Genomic DNA, 21,906 nt, shown 5'->3' on the forward strand with positions numbered 1-21,906 from the left:
GAAGCTAGAAACACGTATTATAGCAAGCACTCTTTAATAGAAATATGAGCCACCGAAGTAATGTTGAATTTCCTAGTAGTTTCCTCAGTAAAATGAAAAAGAAACATGATTTAATTTTAACAACATATTTTATTTAAACCAGTGTTCCCAAAATATTACCATTCCATGTATAATTAGTGTAAAAATTTAGAGATATTGTAAGATCTCTTTCACAAAGTCTTGGAAATTCATTGTGCATACTTCAAACCTCCATGCAAACTTCACACATTTTATCTGTGGGGTTGGTCCCTCTCCCTGGGAAATACTAATGTTCATGAGTGATAGCTGACCTTATTCTGGAAAACAGAGTCAGACAGAAGTACAGTATAGTGAAGGAAAACAAAAGAGAAAAAGCTTTGGAAAGAAAATCAAGGAAGTATTTGTTTTAAATTAATTAATTCATAAGCTTTTATTTTACTTAAGTAGTTATACAAAGAGGTTTCAATTCAATATGTCAGTTTGTGAGTATAGTGCATCTTGATCAATATCATCCCTTTCATCATTCGCCTCATCTCTCCCATCAAGTTACCAAGTTCTGTTTATACATATGTATGTTAAATATTATGAATTTACCCTTATTTGGTCCATTTGTGTGCCTCCCCTTTCTTTGACACTCCCCCCATACCTAAACAACATGTGTTCCATCTTCCTGCCATTCATTTTGTTAGTTGTTCAAAGGAGTTTCACTATTGGAATCCTCTCTCCCATATACCATACTTTAGTCAATATATTTTTGTGTATATATATGCATATAACCCTGTATATGTTTATTTATATACTTATAATGTAGATCTAACTCAAGGAAGTATTTGTTATTCTTACCAATCTGCTCAGGCATTGAGATAGAAAGGGGTTATGCCATCTCTGTTCTGGAATGTTGCCAACTTAAAAAATGCATTTGATGCATCTCTACCTCCTATTTGGGAAAACCTCCAACAAATTCAATTGCAAATGAGATGTGCAATTTTATGGTCTGTGAACAAGGGATAATACTTTAAATATGTGAATTTAGAAGCTGGTAGATATTATAGAATGCACCATTTCTTGCTAGCACAACTTTAAAAAGAACATTTATATCATCTGTCAACATGATTACTTAGACAAACTAGAATAGTTTCACATCTTCCCCATGGTATTGTTAAATTAGCACCCATTATCATCTCTTATGTAAATATCAGAACATTCTCCCTTAAAGATACCTTCTGAAGGAAAGCTTTGTTAAGTCATGGCAGAATTATAATGCTACCTTATTTACCCAAGTTATCTCCAGGAAATGTAAAGTTATTAGATAAATATCAATTTAATTTGTGAAGGAAATGTCTAAGAGAGGGGTTTTCTAAAAACAAATGAACTAGAAATGGTTTCAAGTTTATGATGGCTTGAGTCCCAGGATATAGTGTAAAATTAAATAAAGTATGCATGGATCTTTAGATCTAGAAATGCTTAAGGAGAACAAGTGAGTGTGTGAGGTACCATTACGAACCCCTTTGTACAATTCATATATACTGAAAAGTAAAGCAAGCTATGGTGGGTGAGTGGGCATCACTAGGAGACTTGGGGAGCCAGTGGAAATGTGAATGTAGGTGAAGAATTTTACATGCATGAAATTAGAACAGTGAAACCTATTGGATTGTTTTCAAAAAGAGAATGGAGGGAGAGAGAGGGAGAGTGTTTTATTAGGGTCCATGACATGCATGTATGGAAATGTTAGGATGAACCCCCTCCCCCCTTGTACAGCAAATATATGCTAATAAAAAAGGAAAGAAGCAAAATAGGTAGCTTGTGAGCAGTGGCAGGATTTCATAGTTACCTTGAGGACACTTGCATGTTGTCAGGTGCCTCTGTTTACTCTAATGGAAAGACATCCATTACTGGATGGATCAAACCAGAGAAGACAATGGAGAGAACATTGGAAGACCTACAATTAGTAACAGCTGGAATTTGTACTGGGGGTTAATCAAGTCCCTGGAGTGACACTAACAGCAGCTTTGGGTGTGACAGGAAGCAGCTTCTATGTGGCTTTGAGGATGTCATTGTTGGTCATATTTATGGCTTGAAGACCATCATGTGAACTTAAGAGTCTTAACAACAGGCAGCAAAGCAGAGGGCTGTGCAGCAGAGAAAGAGCAAAATGGCAGGGTCCCAAAGGTGCGCAACAGAACAAATCTTATTATCAAAGATCTTTCCAGAAGGCAGAAGGAGTACTATGAGTTAAAGATAGAGGCCATCTGTATGGTTGCCTCTGTATTAGTGAATCAGGATTCGGTTTATAATTGTGATTCTAGGTTTATCTTCATAGGGGATCAGCTCTAAAAAGACATTCGTATAAGAAAGAACCTGTGATTAAAAATAGCATATAAGCATGGGTGTTTAGTGCATAATTTGAATTGTCTGAGCAAATACCTGAAGAGAATTGGCTCTCCCCATAGTAAACAGCCTAGATTGATTTAGAAGTGATATTGTATAAAACTGTTTACATTTATAGCTGTTTTTCCCTTAAGATGGAAAAACAGGTGTTCCATAAAATTTATAGAACATTAATTTTTTTTTGCTTCAGGACACTTCAACTATTATTAAGAAAAAGAAAATACATAGGAAAATAATTTGCTTTACGTTTATTGAACTGACTTGGATTCATGTCTTTAGATCCCATTTGACTCCTAAGTGATTTTAATCTCTTTCATTGATTTTGGAGGTTAAAAATAAACAGGAAAGTGCCCTTCTTGCTGAAACATAGAAATACTTTATGTAAATATCAGATGTGTAAAGTGTAGTTTAATTTGTACAAACACTTTTTTATTCACTTTTATCAGCAAATGTCAATTGTACCAAAAGAGTTTCACTGTGATATTTTCATAATGTACATAACGTACTTAGGCCATATTCATTGACCCTTTCTTCAAGCTACCTTTTTCAACAATTTCTAATAAATTTCATCTTTATACATATGATATACTTCAGTCATATTCGCCTTTATCACCTTCTCTTTTTGCCTTCTCCTCTCTTCTGCTAATTCTCTACCTTGATAATCCTTATTTTATATTCCTATCTTCTTTTTTATGTTAGATTTCCACATATAAGAGAAAATATGCAATATTTGTCTTTCTCAGTCGGCTTATTTTGCTGTACATGCTGCTTTCCAGTTCCATCTATTTTAGTTTTTTTACCTCTGTAAGAAATGACATTGAGCTAGGTGCTCAATTAAACACACACACACACACACACACACACACACACACACACACACACACACACACACACACTGAAGTGAACCTGTAGCTCAAATGGTGGGGGCAGTGCCCAGGCCTGACTTCAAGCCCTAGTACCAGCACCTAAAACCATCAAAACAAAAACAAAACCAAAGAATGCCAGTGAGATTCAGATGGGGGTTACATTGATTCTACAGAACGCTTTTGGTAGTATAGTCATCTTTAGAATATTAGTTCTGCTAAGCCACGAACATGCAAGGTCATTCCATCTTCTCCTATCACCCTCTATTTCTTTCTTTAATATTTTATAATTATCACTGAAGAGAATTTTTCCACATTCTTAATTAAGTTCATTTCTAGTTTTTGCTTTCTCTTTCCCTTTCCTTCCTTCCTTCCTTCCTTCCTTCCTTCCTTCCTTCCTTCCTTCCTTCCTTCCTTCCTTCCTTCCTTCCTTCCTTCCTTCCTTCCTCCCTCCCTCCCTCTCTCATTTGAGGCAATTGTAAGTGAGATTCTTTTTGGTATATAGAAAAACTGATTTTTGTATGTTGATTTTGGAGCCTGTTACTTTGCAGAAAGTATTCATCACATCTAAGTTTTTTTTTTTCTGATAGAATCTTTAGTTTTCCTTTTTTAATATAGGGTCATATCACCTGCAAATATGGACAATTGGACTTCTTCCTTTCCTAGTGAATCTCTTTTATATCTTTCTTTTGCCTTATGAATCTGCATAAGAATTCATGCACATGGAGGGCAAGATGACATGGCAAGATACCTTGTACTCATAATCTGACTTATGGAATTGAAATTTCTTGGTAAAACTACATCATAATCATAATTAATAATAATAAAAGAAATTATGGAGAATCAAAAAGAAAGAAACCACGCACTGTACCTCAATCCTCCTGTTTCCGCCTTCTGCATAGCTGAGATTGCAGGCATGCATCAGCACATCTATCACTGTACATTTGTTCTCTTAATGGCTTCTCAGAGATCTTGTATGTTCCATTCACATTTTCTTATTCACAGCAAGTACCCAAGCCTAGAGAAATATGTCAGAGAGTGGAGAGAGCAGACAGAGTTGGGCTGGTGTGGGAGAACAGAGGGAATCTGCATTCTTAGCTCAGTGCTTTCTGGCCTGACATATCAGTTCCCTGTGGGAAGAGGCTAGGAAAATCATGTAATGTATAGAACTTGGAATTGGAGCTCTTAGTCCTTTCCAGTTACAACCTCCACACAATTGGTATACAAAGAATAAGCACCCCCCCACCCCCACTATGAGCCATGGGTTCAGAGCTTGGGCTGCTTGGCAGTGTTTACATCTGGTCACCCCCTCTCCATGATGCCTGTCACAGGCATGTGTTAAAGTGTCCCTAGGCTCCCCGAGCCACAATTGTTCCTCATATTCAATTCCCTGCTGTAGCTCAGTCTTGGACAGCACCTGGCAACAAAATGTCGTCCTTCTCCAATGCTTTCATGCAGGACTCATCACTGTCACACGGGATTTTCACATTGTGTTGAAAGCTTAGGGAACGCGTGGGACTAGACTGTGGCTTGGTCCACTAGTCTGTCAACAAGACCACCTGGCTTACGTTGTGGTTGTGTCTTCTGCTTCTTCCCTCTCCTGGGGAACCATGGGCAGAAACTATTGAAGATGGTTGTCCACTTTTCTGTTTCTTTATGATCTTCAGCCATTCTGGCTCGCTTTTGAGATTTCTGATGCTCTTCTTGCCTTTCTTCAGAATATAGTCTTCCCTGTGGAATTCTGACTTTTCTCATTCATAGTCAGAAGACCCTTCTAATCTTCTGTGTTTTCCTCTCTCCACAGAAGCTCTCTTTTATTTTCCTTTCTCTCTCTCCCTCTCCTTCCTTGTCTCCTTCCTCCCCCTCCCTCTCCTCTCTTTTGTTGTTTTCTTTTGTGATGGAAGGAGGGGCTGGGCACTGTCCCAGAACATTTTACTCAACACTAGCTAACACTGTGCCACTTGAGCCACAACTCCACTTCTGGTGTTTTCTGGTAATTGAGTATGAGTCTCATGGGCTTTGCTGCCTTGGCTGGCTTTGAACCACAAGCTTCACACTTCAGCCGCCTGATTAGCTAGGATTACTGTATGAGATACCGATATCCATTTTATTTTCATTTTTTAAAGGAAAAACTAAATTCTAGAATAATGTCCAGTTGACAAAAGAGAATTTTGTAAATTACAAGAATAATAAAAATCTTACTCTATTTTCTTCACTGAAAGACTTGCTTGTCCTTGGGAGTTCAAGCAGATTTGACCATGAGGCTAGCAGGTCTGTTTCTAGTATCTTTTTCTTTTTTCTATAAGTGTTAAAATTAAAGCCATTGATAACACATGAGTAACTCTTAAAATTCGTGTTAGTGAAGCCTCCAATGTGTGACTCTGAATAATAATATTTTATAAAACCTGTTATATGTAGTTGGCCAAAGGAAGAACAGTTATGAGTCATTTTAACTTGCAAATATATTATTTTATTATTCATTTCATTTGTGATAGGTGTGTACATACATTCAAACCACTAGGTTTCAATCAAATATATGGATGTTTAAAATGAAAATGTGAACATAAGAATAAGTTACATGGTTGTTAATAGGATGTTTAGGAATTTTAGGCTGAGCACTGATGGCTCATACCTATAATTGTAGCTACTCAGGAGATTGAGATCTGAAGAATGTGGTTCAGAGCCAGTCTGGACAAACAAATCTGGGAGATTCTAATCTTCAATTAATCAGCAGAAGCTAGAAATAGAAGTGTGGCTCAAGAAGTAGAGTACCAGCCAGCCATAAGTACAAAAATCTAACCAAGTACATGGAGACCTGAGTTCAAGTCCCAGTAACAGAATTCATTTTTTAAAGTACCACAGAAGTGCTAGAATTACAGAATATACAATTTATCATATAGAAGTCCAATGGTCTTCTTGACAGAAACACAACACAGCTGCAAGTAAAAGAAAAAAGAAAATATGAGTTTTTAGAGACATTAATGATGTAATAAGAATTTTGGCAATTGAAAAGGTTACAATAAATCCTTAATATCAAAAAAATTCCTTCTAGTTTCTTTTCAATACATTTTTATTTTGCATTAAAAGGAATTTAATAGAAAATAAAATTTTCCTTTGACTTCACTGGATTAATTGACCCAAAATCTTATTTAAGGAAGTGGAAAGTCCTGAACTTGTTGCTTCATGAGATTAAAAAGCTTTTCTGTAAGTTATCAGATGTGTTAGACATAGATTATAATATATTGTATTACTTGCTTCACATTGAAATATTTGTCCCTATGATAAAAAAGCTGTGTTATCTAAAAGAGCCCTTCAATGAAGTCCTAGATCCATATGGAAGACATAATTAAATTAACAATAGTACATTCAAGAAAGATCAGGCATGGGATTAATGTCTAAGGTAAGGTATTTCAGAATTTTCAAGGCATGTTGAACTGTGTTTATGCACGTATTTAAATGCAGGATAAAGTTGTTAAGCTTCAAGCTAGAAAGGAAGAACACCTTTGATATGATTTTCAAATAGCACGGAAAATCAATGTATTTATACTTAACCTTTGCATTGCCAAGGTTACGTATACCCTGGAAACCTCTTCCTGTTTAGAAGTTGGGAACTTAGGGAAGTGTTTCTCCCAGGTGAGGACTTTGGGGTTCAATGAGCACAGGATGCATTTGTGTCCTGGGGGCCTCAGGAAAAGGCCCTGCAGCAATTCTGCGCTTCACAGCACTCTAGTGGTTTGCCACTTAGAGAGCTTTTCCAATTTACCATGAGGGAGGGCCTTAGGGGGAAGGAAGAATATGGCTCAATTAATTAGAACTTGTTAGAAAACTTCAACTATTACCCTATTTAGATTTTCAAATCGCTGATATATCAAATGCCCACAAGATTTGAAAGGGAAGTAAGAATAAGCAGCCCAGAAAGCTAATTTGTCCACCATGATACTACTTGAATACTTTGAGCAGTAATTTTCACAGATTACCCTTTCTATAAAGAAGAAAAGGGAAATAGAACTGGTTTTCTTTGTCACCCATTTGGTGTTTTTTAACTGTTACTTGTGTGTCTTTCATTCTGAGTCCTGAATAAGATTAATAATCAGTGACATCTATAAATACCTATTTTAAAGAATAATAATTATTGAAGCTTATAAGGGTCTATTTTACAGGGTGTGATTTTTCAATTTATTCAGCATATCTTCCAAGCAGCTTATTTTTGTATTAACAATGATTCTTCATAATTATATGATTTATCAAGATATCATTCAAATAATATCTTCTCTATTCTAAAGTCTTTTCAGCCAAATCTCTAATATTTCCATGGAATAGAATTATATTGTCTTCAAGTGATAAGCATATTTTTTCAATAACTTTAGTTCACATTCTCTTATTTTTTTATTATTATTATTTTTTTTTTGGCCAGTCCTGGGCCTTGGACTCAGGGCCTGAGCACTGTCCCTGGCTTCTTCCCGCTCAAGGCTAGCACTCTGCCACTTGAGCCACAGCGCCACTTCTGGCCGTTTTCTGTATATGTGGTGCTGGGGAATCGAACCTAGGGCCTCGTGTATCCGAGGCAGGCACTCTTGCCACTAGGCTATATCCCCAGCCCAACATTCTCTTATTTTTAACATAAACATCTTAGATATGCAAGAAAATGTTGTATAATAATTTTGGTAGTGAACATCTTACTCATAGTTTGTGTTTTTGTCATCAGCATTTTTTGGTTTCATTGGACTTTTACTGTTTTATTTTGATACCTAGTATGCTGAAAACTTGAAGACAACTCTGTGTGTGTGTTTGTGTCTGTGTGTGTGTGTTTGTGTGTGTGTTTGTGTGTGTGCATGTGTGCATGCTGCTCCTGGGGCTTGAACACAGGTCTTGGGCGCCGTCTCTGAAATGTTTTGTTTAATGCTAGTGTTCTACCACTTGGGCCACAGATCTACTTCTGGCTTTTTGGTGGTTAATTGGAGATAAGAATCTCACAGACTTTTCTGCCTGGGCTGGCTTTGAACCTTAATAATCAGATCTCAGATTCTTGAGTAACTAGAATTACAGGCATGAGCCACTGGCACCTGGCTCAAAGACAACTCCTTTTCTTGTATGAAGAAATTTTCTTTTGGATGGGGATGTAGTTCAGTGATGAAACTGCTTGCTGGCATTCACAAGGTTCTGGGATAGAACCTTAGCATTATAAGGAAGAAAGGAAGGGAGGGGGGGAAGGAGATGGAGAGGGAGGGAAGGAGGAAGGAAGAGATTTTCAGTTTAGTTACCCTTTAGTGAAATTATTTATCCATCAACTTTGTAAAACCAGTTGAATGGATTTAAAATAATAGAGTGGGTTGAAGTCTGATAGGGGTTCTATTTTTCTATATTGTATGGCATTCACCTGAGTTTGCATATTTATGTAATCTGTTTAGTTCCATGGATACTTAAACTTGAGATGGTTGTACTAGATTTTCAAAGTGGAGAAATATTATAGTGTCTCAAATGTCTTTATGTTTATGTGTTTACCAGACTCAAATTTAATTTTAGTGTTCATGGCTTCATGCCTTTCAAGGAATAATCTTTAGGAGAATGTTCTATTTTGTAAAATGTTGATACAATGGTATAATCACAGAATACACATGACTTATTCAGTTTATCTGCATTGCTGTTTATTTAATGCATAGCATATGACAGAAAACAGCGAGCTTGGTGATAAAAAGTGAACTGAAGCAAGTAGAGTCCTAGGAAAAGAACAAGGATGGATCTAATAAGAACCTCCTAAAGAAGAGAGACAGGTGTTCAGATTTTCTTCCTCTCCAGTTAATGTAGCTGATTTGAAAGGAAGTGATTGCCTTGTTGAGTAAAGACATTTTGATGATTTATACTAAACTTCCTTTGGTGGACATTTCATTTTCACTTTTGTAGGCCCCAAGGAACTGCATGGTTACACACTGGAGAGTTTCCTGACCAAAGTTCATGCACAGTGTAATTTAAGTAAAGCCTTGATTATATTCTGTGCTGCTCTGAGTGATAGTAAAACTTGTTATGTGTGGAATGGCAGAAGGCAAGTGCATGAATTTTTCTTTCCAGTTTAGAAACGCATAGCATACAAAATTCTATGGATGCTAATTCTAAATACTGAATACCAAATATTAGCAAGTTGGAAGAAAAACTAGAATATGATGAGTATTAACAAAAAATCATTTATTGTTATTACTTGATGGATTGTATCTGGTTGCTTCAATGTAAAGTCAATCACATTTAAACCTATGTGAATATCTATCTATCTATCTACCTGTGATTATCATCGCTTTCATTTGAATATCACAAACAGTTAAATATCAGCCATATTAAAATCTATTGTATTTATATTGCTAAATGTCCTACTTTGAATTTCTCAGTGGGTCTGTTAATTTTCCTGTGGGAGGAGTTTAGATATATCCAAAAGCACTCTTAATGATTAGGACACTTGTAGGAATTTATTCTATTAGCAATCTAGCTTCTGGTGATATGTACCCTCTTCTAAAAACTTTCCTGCTTTATTAAATCCTGACACCATCCTATGACATTGAAGAAAAAGAGCTAACATTGAGATGCAGTTCGTTGTTTCCCAATTCATACCAGATTCATTGAGCACTGTCATCCTTAAATCTGTCCACTGTGTTTAAATTTTGGGCTTATTGCGTTAAGGTATACCAAGGGAAAAGAATGATCATTTTTAATATTTGAAAGTGGGTTCTTATTTGATTTATGAATGAATTCATGTTATAGAAATCAATTGGAAAAGTAATAAATTACAAACAATAGTTTTGAGGAAGCATATCATAGCTTTATTACCTTAGTGGACTTGGAATAATTTTGCTTTAATCTTGAGTGGCAACTTATTTGAACACACCCATCACCCCTTCCTGGGGCAGTGGGGAGCGGGGGAGGAGAGAGGTTCTCATCAACTTCATCTAGCTTTAATTTTTCTCTGTATCACTTATCATCATTTAATAAAATGCATGTCAGACAGACTTATTTATTAAATCTATTCTTCCATTCATCAAATGAAAACCTGAAAGAAGAAAGATTGTGTTTCCTTTATAGAGCTAGTCAATATGGATTGAATAAATAAATAGACAGGATAAGGTGACCTTGTGCACCAATGAACTAATAATTTCAATGAAAACTCTAAACTTGATTCTGGGGCTAAGCATGAAGAAGTTTGGATTTCATTACTTACCTTATTAAATTATACCTTTAGGAGGTTGAGAAAAATCGAGGACTATCTATTGACAAAGGGTGCTTCAGGTACGTGTGTACCTCTGAGCTTGTTCTTCTTTGTCAGGCTTTCCTTTTTGTCAACATTTCCTTTTCCCTGATCACAAACATACTTCAGGCAGCAATTTCTCCAGGATGTCTGAAGTTACTTATGTGGCTTAGATGCTCTTCTATGCTCAGGGAAATGTGGCTGTCCTGGACCACCACATTTCAGCACACCAAACTGGACATACTCAGCTCAATAAACTTGTTTTCTTTGTAGGCCATGTTGGAATTAAGGTGCTACTGTTTTTTTTTATTGTATTTTTTCCTTCCAACATATAGTTTTGGAGAAGAAATGCATATAAGAATATATGAAGTATGCCAGATACCAGTGGCTCATTCCTGTACTCCTACTCAGGAGGATGAGATCTGAGGATCATGGTTTGAAGCCAGCTATAGAACAGGGAAGTCTGTGAGTCTTGTCTCCAATTAACCAAAAAAAGCAAGAAGTGGAGCTGTGGCTCAAGTGGTAGCACCAGCCTTGAGCAAAATGCTAAGGGACACAGCACCAAAAGCTGAGTTCAAGCCCCAGTACAGGTGCACACACACACACACACACACACACACACACACACACACTCACACACACCACTTAATTGTTTTTCATTATGGAGACCAAAATTAAAGCAAATTTTCAGTTTTTGTGCTTCATCCATTGATAGGATAGAGATTAATATCAAATTGTGATGATCCAGAAAGAGCAATTAAACCTAGACTCATATCAAAGTTTCCCTCTGCTGTGAGAAAAGAACACTTGCTTGCTCTGCTTTTGACCCTAAACCAAACACACTACGGAGTCTCACATTGCACCTGATACTGATTCACCCTTCTCTGTCTGCCAAACTCTCAAGATTGTCTTCATCCTACAATGCTTTATTTCACTTGCAAGTGTTGGAGCCAGCTTGAATTATCGTCAGGGTAGCTTATATTTCACCAAATGCAAATGACTTGCTACAGACATATACATTTCAGTCTTCAGGAAGTAGGTAAGGAGATTTGGAAAATTGATAGCAGACCTTTTTTACTATTACAAAATCAAACCTGATGCTTTAGTTTGGTTATTGAGATATGGACCAACTAACTAGCCAATGGGAAGTGAGAAATTTGGGAATTGTGGTGTTGAGATTGTTGATGTGTGTTGAATAAAACTTATGACTAAGTCTTTGGAAATTCTCCTTTATGTTACATAAATTGACAGAAATAATATAATAATATAAAAAGACTTGTAAGCAGGATTTTTCCTTTCCCTTTCCTCTTTCCTTCTCTCTCGCTTCTTGGTTTCTTCCTTCCTCTTTCAGTCTATGTTTCTTTCTCTCTTTATTGCATTTTACTCAGCTCTAAGCATGGAGCTTTAATGAGTTCCTTACCATTAAGTCACTAAAGGTAGGGTACAGAATTCTGGACACAACCACAGATATATTTCACAAAATACCAATCCACTAGAGGACTCATTAGCAAACTCCACACATCATTACAATCCCCAAATGTCCATTTCTCCAGCACTTCCCAAGATAGTTTGACTTAATTTTTCATTTGTTTTATTATTATTTTAAAGTCTATATTTGATAATTTTCTCATTAACTTTTTAGCAACAGAAAGATAGCATGAACTTGTTTCTTGAATTACCTTTTCTGACCTTTTGGAAGATGATAATTACAAAGAAACAGAGAGCGATCTGGAAAACTTGTAAAAAAATTAAGCTGATAAAGTCACTAACATGGTCCTTCAGTACTGGTGTCGATTTCAAAATTAACATTTTGGTTCATGTGCTTCTAATAATCACTGACCCTTACCTCGTGTATTTTCCACAGGAAATGAATACGGCAGAAATTACTTTGACCCACCGATGGATGAGGAAATAAACCCAAGGCAGTGTGGGATGGAGGTCAGCAGAGAGGGTGAGCCAGAATTAAGTATGTAATTTTTGTGTCAGAATATTCTTTCCCATTCATGAAAATGAGGTGACAAAGATCACATGTGTAGCTCCCTTTAGATTTTGCAACTTACAATTGAAATGGTAAGTTTTTGCCACTAACAATAATGATGGGCAGTGGAGTTGATATTTTTGATCAAGGACAGCAAACTGGTCAGATAAAAGAGACAGCATTTGGCTTTCATCTGATGCCCCTGTGAGTTGCTTGCTGCCCATTCTGAGGCCTGGTTTTTGTGTCTATCTGAGCTGAATCACACTTTGCAAACACATCCCTGCTCCGCCAGTTTAAGAGGAGCATTCCCAGGGCAGTGTCCTTAGCACAGGAGATTTCCCTATGCCAAGACTATTGAATTCCTTTCATCGCATGCCCGCCCAGGCAGACTCTTACCTCTTACCTTACCCAGCCCTGACTCTTACCTTCATGGAAGCATAAAAAAACAAGTGGAGCTATGGCTCGAATAGTAGAGCATGCTAACCTTGCACAAAAAGCTTAGGACAGTGCCCTGGCCCTGAGTTCAAGCTCCAGGACTAGCACACCCATATGTTCAAGTTCCAGGACTAGCATGCGCGCGCGTCGCACGCATGCATGCACGCACGCACGCGCGCGCGCACACACACACTCCAAACGTCACAAAAGCAAAGCAAAACAAAACAATAACAACAACAAAACACCATTTAAGTGTGGAACCAGGAACCAGGAAAGTACTGAAGAATGACAACTTGCTCTTCTATAATCTTGAGTACAGTTGCATTTGTACAAGAAGAGTTCAAAAGTGCTCTGAGGGGCACAGTTTAAACTTTACAAAACATTCAGGTTGTCAAAATGTATTGATAGGACCATGACAGTTACAAAAATTTTAGAGTGTTTCTATGCAGAAGGTCACATTCCATGGTTAGATGCCAGGCATAGGAACTGTCCTTTGTAGTGAAAGACTGAACTATGTTGCACAAATACAAGGGCTCAAAGACAATACAAAGATTCTTTTACAAAACCTTTCTCAATAAACTAAAACCTATCTTTTTCAATTTTTGAAATTTTAACACATATATGTATTTTAGAATATAATTTCATTGTTATTTTAAGGTATTGTATAGAAGGGTTATTAATTCATAAGTCAGGTAATGAGCACATTCCTACTCTTAAATGGTACAGAATCTAGAAATATCCAAAGAGATTTCTGCCGGGTAAAGTGAGGGAGTCACAGAGCTAGTTACACAAACTCTTGAAAAGTCAGGGCGAACTGGAAATGGGAAATTGACTATCTTTTATTTGCCCACACACTTGAGATGTGAGAGACAATTGCAATGACTTCTAGGGGATAGGGAAGTCAAGTGAATGAATTATCAATGAAGTCATTTTTTTAAGTTTTATAAAGGTGATGTACAGTGGAGTTACACATAAGTCAGGTAAAGAGTACATTTTTTGGACAATGTCACCCCTTCTCTGGCTTTCTCTCAATTTTTTTGACCCCTCCTCTACCCACAATTTGTATAGTTCATGTTCAACATAGTGTCCAGTGAGTGCCACTGATGCATTTTCACCCTTTGTCCCTCCATTTCTGTGTCTCCCTGTATACCCCCAAAGACATATAAACAAACAGAACAAAAACTGCAAAAAGGAAAAAAATAAACCTCTTGTTTTTATTCCTTGGAGTTCATTTTGATAACAATTATTTTGTATAATCAGATTGGGTTTTTAAAATTATTGTCTAGTTTAATTGTTACTATAAAGATGATTTACAGAGGGATTATAATGACACGAGTCAGATAATGAGTACCTTTCCTTTCCTACAGTGTCTTCTGTTCACTTTCATCAGTGTCCAATGAACTCCACTGCTGCACTTTTTCACCTTTTCCCCCCCTCAAATTCTGTGCCCTCCCCACACCTCCAAAAGATATACACATGAATACACCATACATAAAGAAAACAGAATCATCAAAAACCAAAAATTAAGAGAAAAAAGAGAGACCTCTTGTTTTCATTCATATCTTTGAGTTCATTTTGATATATGTGTTTCAAATTTCTTATAGACCATGATATGTAGGTATATTGGGTGGAAATTTTATGATGCAAAGACTCCCTAGTTTGAGAAACATGAGGTGCACACTCACTATTCATTTACTAACGTAAAATTAACAAGATTCATGAGATCTAACATGGTACTGTTTCTTAGCACTCCAGTGCACTTCTGGCAATTACAAAGTAGGTTTCAACACAAATGAATCAGAGTACCTGCCACTTGCTGGATATCTACTGTGCATGAAGCCTGAAGCTAGGTGTCCTATCTTTTAACACCCATAAATGTCCAGTTTTATGTGTAAGGATATGAAAGCTAAGGAATATGTTCCCAAGTTTACAGAGCTTTGAAAAGGTAGTGCTAGGATGTGGATATAGGCTTAGTGCCCTATCTCATAAGATGGAGTTTATATTATTCCACTGGGGCTATCATTACATTGACATAGAATTCCTTGTTTCTGCATCAGATGCTACCCACTGTCATCTTCCAAATAAGGTATTTTAATGTGCCATATGTAAGCTTAATAAGTTTAATAATGGCCCCATCAAGAAGGATGTTTCCTTAGCACACAACCTGCATAATCACTTGTCTCCTCCTGTCTTAAGTGTTGAGGTCTGTGCTGGCTCTTGGCAAGAAAAGAAAACACTATAAATCAACTGACTCTTGAAAAAGCCATCTGGAGCATGCAATGAGTGGAAGCTACTAGCTTCCTAGGTCTGTTTAGGTCATACTCTAGAACATTCCATCTACCCCAGCAGCTTCAACTTTTGTGTTTACTCATTCCAAGTCTGTGACTATAGACAACCTGGAATTTTTTTCCAACACTAATGTTCAAAAAAGCTCATGTATGGACAAAACAGAAAGAGTTAGAATGCTGAGAAAATTTAGTGTAGAGAATAAAGATCCCAGGGGTCTTGTCTAGAATATTTGGTTGGGCTTTAGATGGGAATAATAGAATTAACCATCATCTTCTGAATGAGTAGCAAAGTGATAAGTGATACAAATACAAGGAGCATGTTAAAAGGACAGTAATATTGCAAAATATAATTGAGTTGCCTACCATAGAGAGAAAAACATGTTTGATGAAGTAGGATATGTACATTGGTTATAATTTTAAGACTGAGACGCCTATCCATCTTATTTATATTTGGTTATATTTAGTGACAGGAGATACATCTAGATGACATTTTATACCTTTGAGAAATACATTTTAATCAAACTTAAAGGTTTCTACACAGTAAAAGACCTAGATAAATAGAAACCCCACAGAATGAGAATGGACTTTTACTAGCTATGCATCAGACAAGGGCCTAATATCCTGAACATACTTACAGCTCAAAAAAATTAAAGAAGAGGAAGTAAAAATGGCCAATTGTCACATGAAGAAATGCTCAATATCTTTGAACATAAAGGAAATGCAAATCAAAACCACAGTAAGATTCCACTTCACCCTGGTTATAATAGCCACTGTTAAGAAAATGAACAGCAACAAATGCTGGTGAGGATGGAGTCAAACGGGAACTCTAATACACTGTTGATGAGAATCTAAGCTTTTTCAACTACTTTGGAAAGCTGTTTGAAGGGTCCTCAAAAACTAAACATAGAACTACCCTATGTACCAACAACCCCACTCCTGGGCATTTATCCAACAAAACACAAACAAGGTTATATAGTAAGGCCATCAGCACAACTGTGCTCATTGCAGCACTATCTACAGTAGCCAAGATAGGGAATTAGCCCAGACGCTCCTCAATGGATGAACAGATCATGAAAATGTAGTATTTATATACAATGGAATTTGACTCATCTATTAGGAAGAATCATATCATACCTTTTGTAAGGTAATGGAAAGTCCTGGAGAAAAAGTGAAGTAAGTCAGACCCAGAGAAACAAAGTCTGCATAGTTTTCTTCATCTGTGGTAGGGAGAACATACTTATAAATACGTAAGTAAGTACACTGGGCATTATGCAAGAGGTTACAAATAAATTAACCGAGGTATAATAGACTCTATGGAGATCTCAAATACTACAAACTTCTAGAAAGACCAAGTCAAGAGGGGAGTGAAGGTGGGGAGTGTGCACTGAAGACTTCATTGTATATACCATAAAATTAAGAAAAGGAAGAGATGAGTCAAGGGGGGGTGAGAATGTTGAAGGGGAGACACTGATCAAGATTCATTGTATTCATAAACTGCTTTGCTCTATGGCAACACCCTTGTACAATTAAAGATAATATTTTTTTAAAAATTAAATTTTATGAGGTTCTTTTTTCAAGACATTGATGCTAATGAAAGTATTGTTGCTTTAAATTTACAAGAACTAATAGAGCCTTGTATTCTTGTACTTACAGTTTTATGTAAAGAATCCTTCTTTTATATACACAATCCTTTATATACACAATCCTTCTTTTATACATAGTAAAAGTACAATGCATAAAGTAATGGTAGCTAATGGAAAAAATGCATTCATTTTGTTCAACCCTTAAACATCCCATTGTATGATTTGACAAACCATAATGGCTTATTCTGAAATGATTTTGAGTAATTGATGTTACAACTCATTGAATCTGATACTCTTTTTGTTGGAGTAGCAACTGATTATGCAGGTCCTGCAATACATATTTAAAAATCATTCTTCCAATTATCATTGATTTATAAAAGACTTATTTGCAAAACAAAGCAGCACATTGAATAGGATTTTTACCTATGACCCATAGTATAATTAAATAGCCATGAGGATTAATAATTTCTTTTTGTAATTACATCTGCATACCGATAAATTAGATGATGAGCAAGTCATGTGTATATTCTTTTAACACTCCTACAAGGTGATGACAGAATTCTCTATAATCAATTAATGAAGCTTTTTGATGGCAGTGGAAAGGAGAATCCCAAGGTAAGATCCAATCATCTTCATCTCATATTTTTATTAGTTATAAATGGATTGACATGGTGTCTTGCAAATGCTAGTCTGTCTTTTCTAAATATTAAAGTTCATCAATGACCTACCTATGCTTTTGATAGGGAATAGAAATATGGCCCCTTTCTACAATTACATATGATTTGTAATCCAAATAACAAAAGAGAAAAGATTTTTGCTGCAGGATTCTACAACACATGTGGCTTCTGTATTTATGTTATGAGAATATGCGCACTCACGATGAAGATGCATCGTGGCTCGGGAGCACATACATTAGGCTGGTAGAAAACAAGTAGTATTTTGCTCTCAATTTGAGCATAGATGTCACACTTGAAAATTTGGTTCTTTCTAGTAAGTTAGATACATTCTAATAAGTATTAAACTAGGAATTTTATTGCAATCCATTAAAAAAAATTCCTTGGTATTGATTTAACAGGACAGAGCCTGACTAACAAACACTAAGTGAAAGCTGCCATATATCCAGGACTAAATTCATGGCTGATTACTCTACTGGCTAATGTTTCATTTCGTGTGAGTGAGTGTGTGTGTGTGTGTGTGTGTGTGTGTGCAGGTACGCAGGTACTAGGGCTTGAATACAGAGCCTCTCACTTAGCTGTCACTTAACTTTTTCTGCTCAAATATGTCACTTTACCACTTGAGACATGGCTCTACTTTCTTATTTTAGCAAGGCAATTTGAAATAAGAATCTCACACACTTTCTTTCCCAACAGGCTCTGAACCCCTGAGTAGCTAGGATTATAGACATGAGCCACCAGCACTGGCCAGTTCCTGTTTATTTTTCACAGTATTAGCTTGCTTCTTCTCAAACAACCATCAGTCTTCTTTCTAAAAAAAGCTTCTTAACAATACATAGGCAGAGAAAGAACAAATCACTATTAAGTATTTTTTAACAATTTTTATCTATATTAAATTGATGCCTAGCCTTCCCCATTTACTATCTGCCGGACCTTGAGTCAATTTATTTATCTTTCTCTTCAATTTCTACTAAATGGATATATAACACTTACCATATGAAGTAGTGTTGAGGATTCAATTATTCCTTGAGCAGACAGGAAAGCATATACTTTAGTATAATAAAGATACTAATGATAATGATGGTGATAAAGACATTGGTGCTGGTGAAATATCTGAAAGCCTATCATTATGTTTACTATACCTCTTCCAAGTTTTATTCTTGGATGGATTCATTTCTCCTTTACTTCTCTGCTATGGATATACATAGCCAACCTTTTATTTCTTGTTATTTCTATAAAGCTTGGGCTTTCACACCATCTATATACACCTTTTGGGGGAAATTCTAAATTCAAATAGTGCATTAGGGTGAAGTATACAATGTGTAATATTGATATATGACCAAATGCAGCACCCCTATTTCAGGATGTATTTGAAAAGTGGAGTAAAAATGGTTTAATGCACAGCTATACTCAATTCATTTTGTAAATATGACAACATGAATAATAGTAGAGTTTATTTACTTTAAACTTCTGGAGTTTGGTAATTTCTTGAGATATTAAGCAGAAAAGAACTTGCTATGTTGTAGATTATGAAAAACTCAAATTTATTCCATTTAAGAAAGACCTAAAGTGGTTACCTTTTTGAGTCTTTGGTGAATATTGAATGATGAGGAAACTTTGTTGGGGCAAACAGGTAAGAGCACGAAAGTGGAGCCCTTGGGTTCTGAAGAGCCTATGAGTTCCAGGGCAAGCAATGAGATCCTCCAAGAGGCTGACATTGCCATCCCTGCCTACGTGAAGGACTTCGAAAGGCATGCTCAGAGAGACATAGTTCTGCTCGCACATTCTCCATTTGAACAGGTCAGTATTAAACATCTATTAAAAAAAACAAAAACAAGATGATCTTGTTTTTGGAATGGAAGTCCTGTGCATAGTCTACTGGTTCTGTTTTCCAAACATCTTGCAAGAACATGTGGCCTGTGACTTCTTGGGAAATGTGCCCTCATTTTACAGGTGGAAATTATACTCCTTGTCAGTATCTGCTCTGATTCTGGCAGAACCCAGTGTTGCTTCATCTTTTTTGGTTGTGTTTTTCTTTTGGTGTGTATGTGTTTGAGAGTAGTACAGGGGCCTGAACTTAGAGTCTATACACCATCCCTTAGCTTTTCCCTTCAAGGCTGAATGCAAAAGGGTAGAGTTTGCCTTCTCTCTTTATGAAAGTGTTGTGGTGGTTGTGGTTGTATGGGTCCATTGAGGTCCGTGTGTCTATGGTAATATGTGTATGTGGTTGCATGTGTTGGAATGGGGAGTGTTTCAGAGCAAGGTGGGAAAGGCCTTCCTTAGTTTTTCCTAGGGATTGGAAGTGGAACTGCTGAGGAAATCTCTCTTGCAATCATTCTGTAGTTGGCAAGAGTGACAGTGATATGCTATCAGCAGTGATATCATTACATCTAAAGCAGCAAGGGACATCAGCAAGATTTAATGTGCAACTCTGTGCCCACTGAAAGCTTCCAGAGTACTTAGAGAACTTTGTGATTAATTAGAGCCTTGGGAGCATAGAAAAGTCCCTATAATCTGGTCCTTTCTCAGAGCATGCATTAGTCCAGAGTATACATGGGCTTTTTAATAGTCTTGAAAAGATGTGACAGTGGAGACAGCATGATGACTCCAAGCATGATGAAATTATTAGAGAAAGAATCAAGAGTGAAGATGGAGGGAAGGAAATGTTGGAGGTGACACTCTTTGAGTCAGCTGAGTGGGTGAGCTGATCAGTTTGAGAGCTTGATACTGACAAGAGTATTAAAATTTATCTGTAAGTGGTTGTATACAGCAATATTAATTCTATATATCCATGTATGAGTACAATGCATTTTGATCAATATCAACTCTTTCATCATTTCCCCCCTCTCCCCCAAACCGATCCATCTTTTCAATTCACCTAGCTCCAGTTTCATATATGTACATTGAATTTATGGATGCATTCACTCACCCTTTCTCTCTTCATCTTGCCATTTCCCCTTACCTCACTCCCCTGATGCTTCAGATTGTAGCTTCTTGGTATGCATTTTGTTAGACTGCAAGTTCATAGTTCAAAAGAGCTACACCACTGGAATTCTCCTTTGCATAAGCCACACTTCACTTAATACATGCATGTATATATGCATATGATCCTGCAAACTGTCTTTTTTATTGTCACATTTATTGCCATTATGAGACAATTTTTTTTTGGTCTGAGTATATAGGCATTCAGGTTAGAAATGTTTGTGCTATGGGTGGGTTTAAGTTCCTCAGAGGGAGCAAAGCTTGTAGGACTGACATTATGAAACAACTTAGGCCTGAGAATTTTCCAGTGAAAAATAAGACTAATCAATTAAGTGCATAGATTTTTTATATAAATTTAACACAGAAGGAATCCAGCAAAGCAATAATACATGGCTTTTAGAAAAATAAGTATTGAATTAGAAATAAAATAATTTCATTTTACATTTTAGCTACCAGGAGGAAGCATTTTCCCAGCCATTTCCTGATATTTACAGTGTGCTATATACCTGTTCCTAATCAATTGCAGAGAATGAGCTTTCCCCCTGAATTGTAATTGTAAACAATCCATACATTTAGCTGATTCAATTAGGAAACCATGCTTTAAGGAGGCTATTTTTGTGTGTGATTCTTATATAGTAGTTCTAGAGATTTTTTGTCTTGATTTTAAAACTAAAATATAGTATTTAGGGTAGTTGTGGAATTTGCATGTTAGCCAGGATTAGGCACATTCCAAAAAATCATTCTGAAAAGCAAACCAGTAAGTCTTGGCTACTTACCCACTTTCCTAAATGCTGTAGAAATGTTTGCCAGTTGGCCCTGGACATGAGTCAAATTTAATATCGGAAAGTGAGTGAAAGTCAAGGCTGAAGTCTTATTCTAAAATAGGAGAGAAAGTGTAAGGAGAAAACACATAATAACATCTCCCCAAATTAGAGATGAATTTTATTAGATACTTTACCAGACTACTAGCAAGTATGTCTTCCATAAGCCAGAACTTATTCTCTACTTTGTGATTCAAAGAGAAAATATTTTGGAGGGAAAATTGGTTTTTAAAAGTTACTTGAGACTAATACATGGGTGAAATTTTATTTTTTTGTTCATTTAACTAATAGATGAATATATGTATCATTAACTATAACTATACATATAACCAAAGTATAACAGGGAAAACTATAAAAGATAAAAAAGCAAGATCATATGCATTATTTCATGATTTTTTTTTATAAAAGAGAGAAAAAACAGTAGTGATTTACCACATCTTCATTCAAGGGAAGTGGTATTTACTTCTTCATTTATGCAAGTCTTTCCCATACTCTGTGCTTGGCATGAGGTAGCAAGAAAAGTGCCATTTAATTATAAAGGATCAGGTAGAAAGCATAAAGGTTTTTACCCTCATTGCTTATTCAATCAATGCATATATATGCATGTATATATGAATATATATTTGTATACACAGACTCATACAAATG

General features: G+C 36.3%; 1 protein-coding gene across 1 annotated transcript in view; it reads left to right on the top strand.

The window, feature by feature from the left end:
- Positions 1–21,906, top strand: part of LOC125353670 — a gene marked incomplete at its 5' end in the record, with an annotated part of 258,574 nt that overhangs the window by 3,631 nt on the left and 233,037 nt on the right. The window contains 3 exons of the mRNA XM_048349341.1: positions 12,362–12,448; positions 17,329–17,396; positions 19,067–19,255. Coding sequence (XP_048205298.1) covers positions 12,362–12,448; positions 17,329–17,396; positions 19,067–19,255 — 344 coding nt within the window. The remainder of the gene's footprint in view (positions 1–12,361; positions 12,449–17,328; positions 17,397–19,066; positions 19,256–21,906) is intronic.

The sequence above is a fragment of the Perognathus longimembris genome, chromosome 6 (genome assembly GCF_023159225.1).
Source record: "Perognathus longimembris pacificus isolate PPM17 chromosome 6, ASM2315922v1, whole genome shotgun sequence".
Taxonomy (NCBI): domain Eukaryota; kingdom Metazoa; phylum Chordata; class Mammalia; order Rodentia; family Heteromyidae; genus Perognathus; species Perognathus longimembris.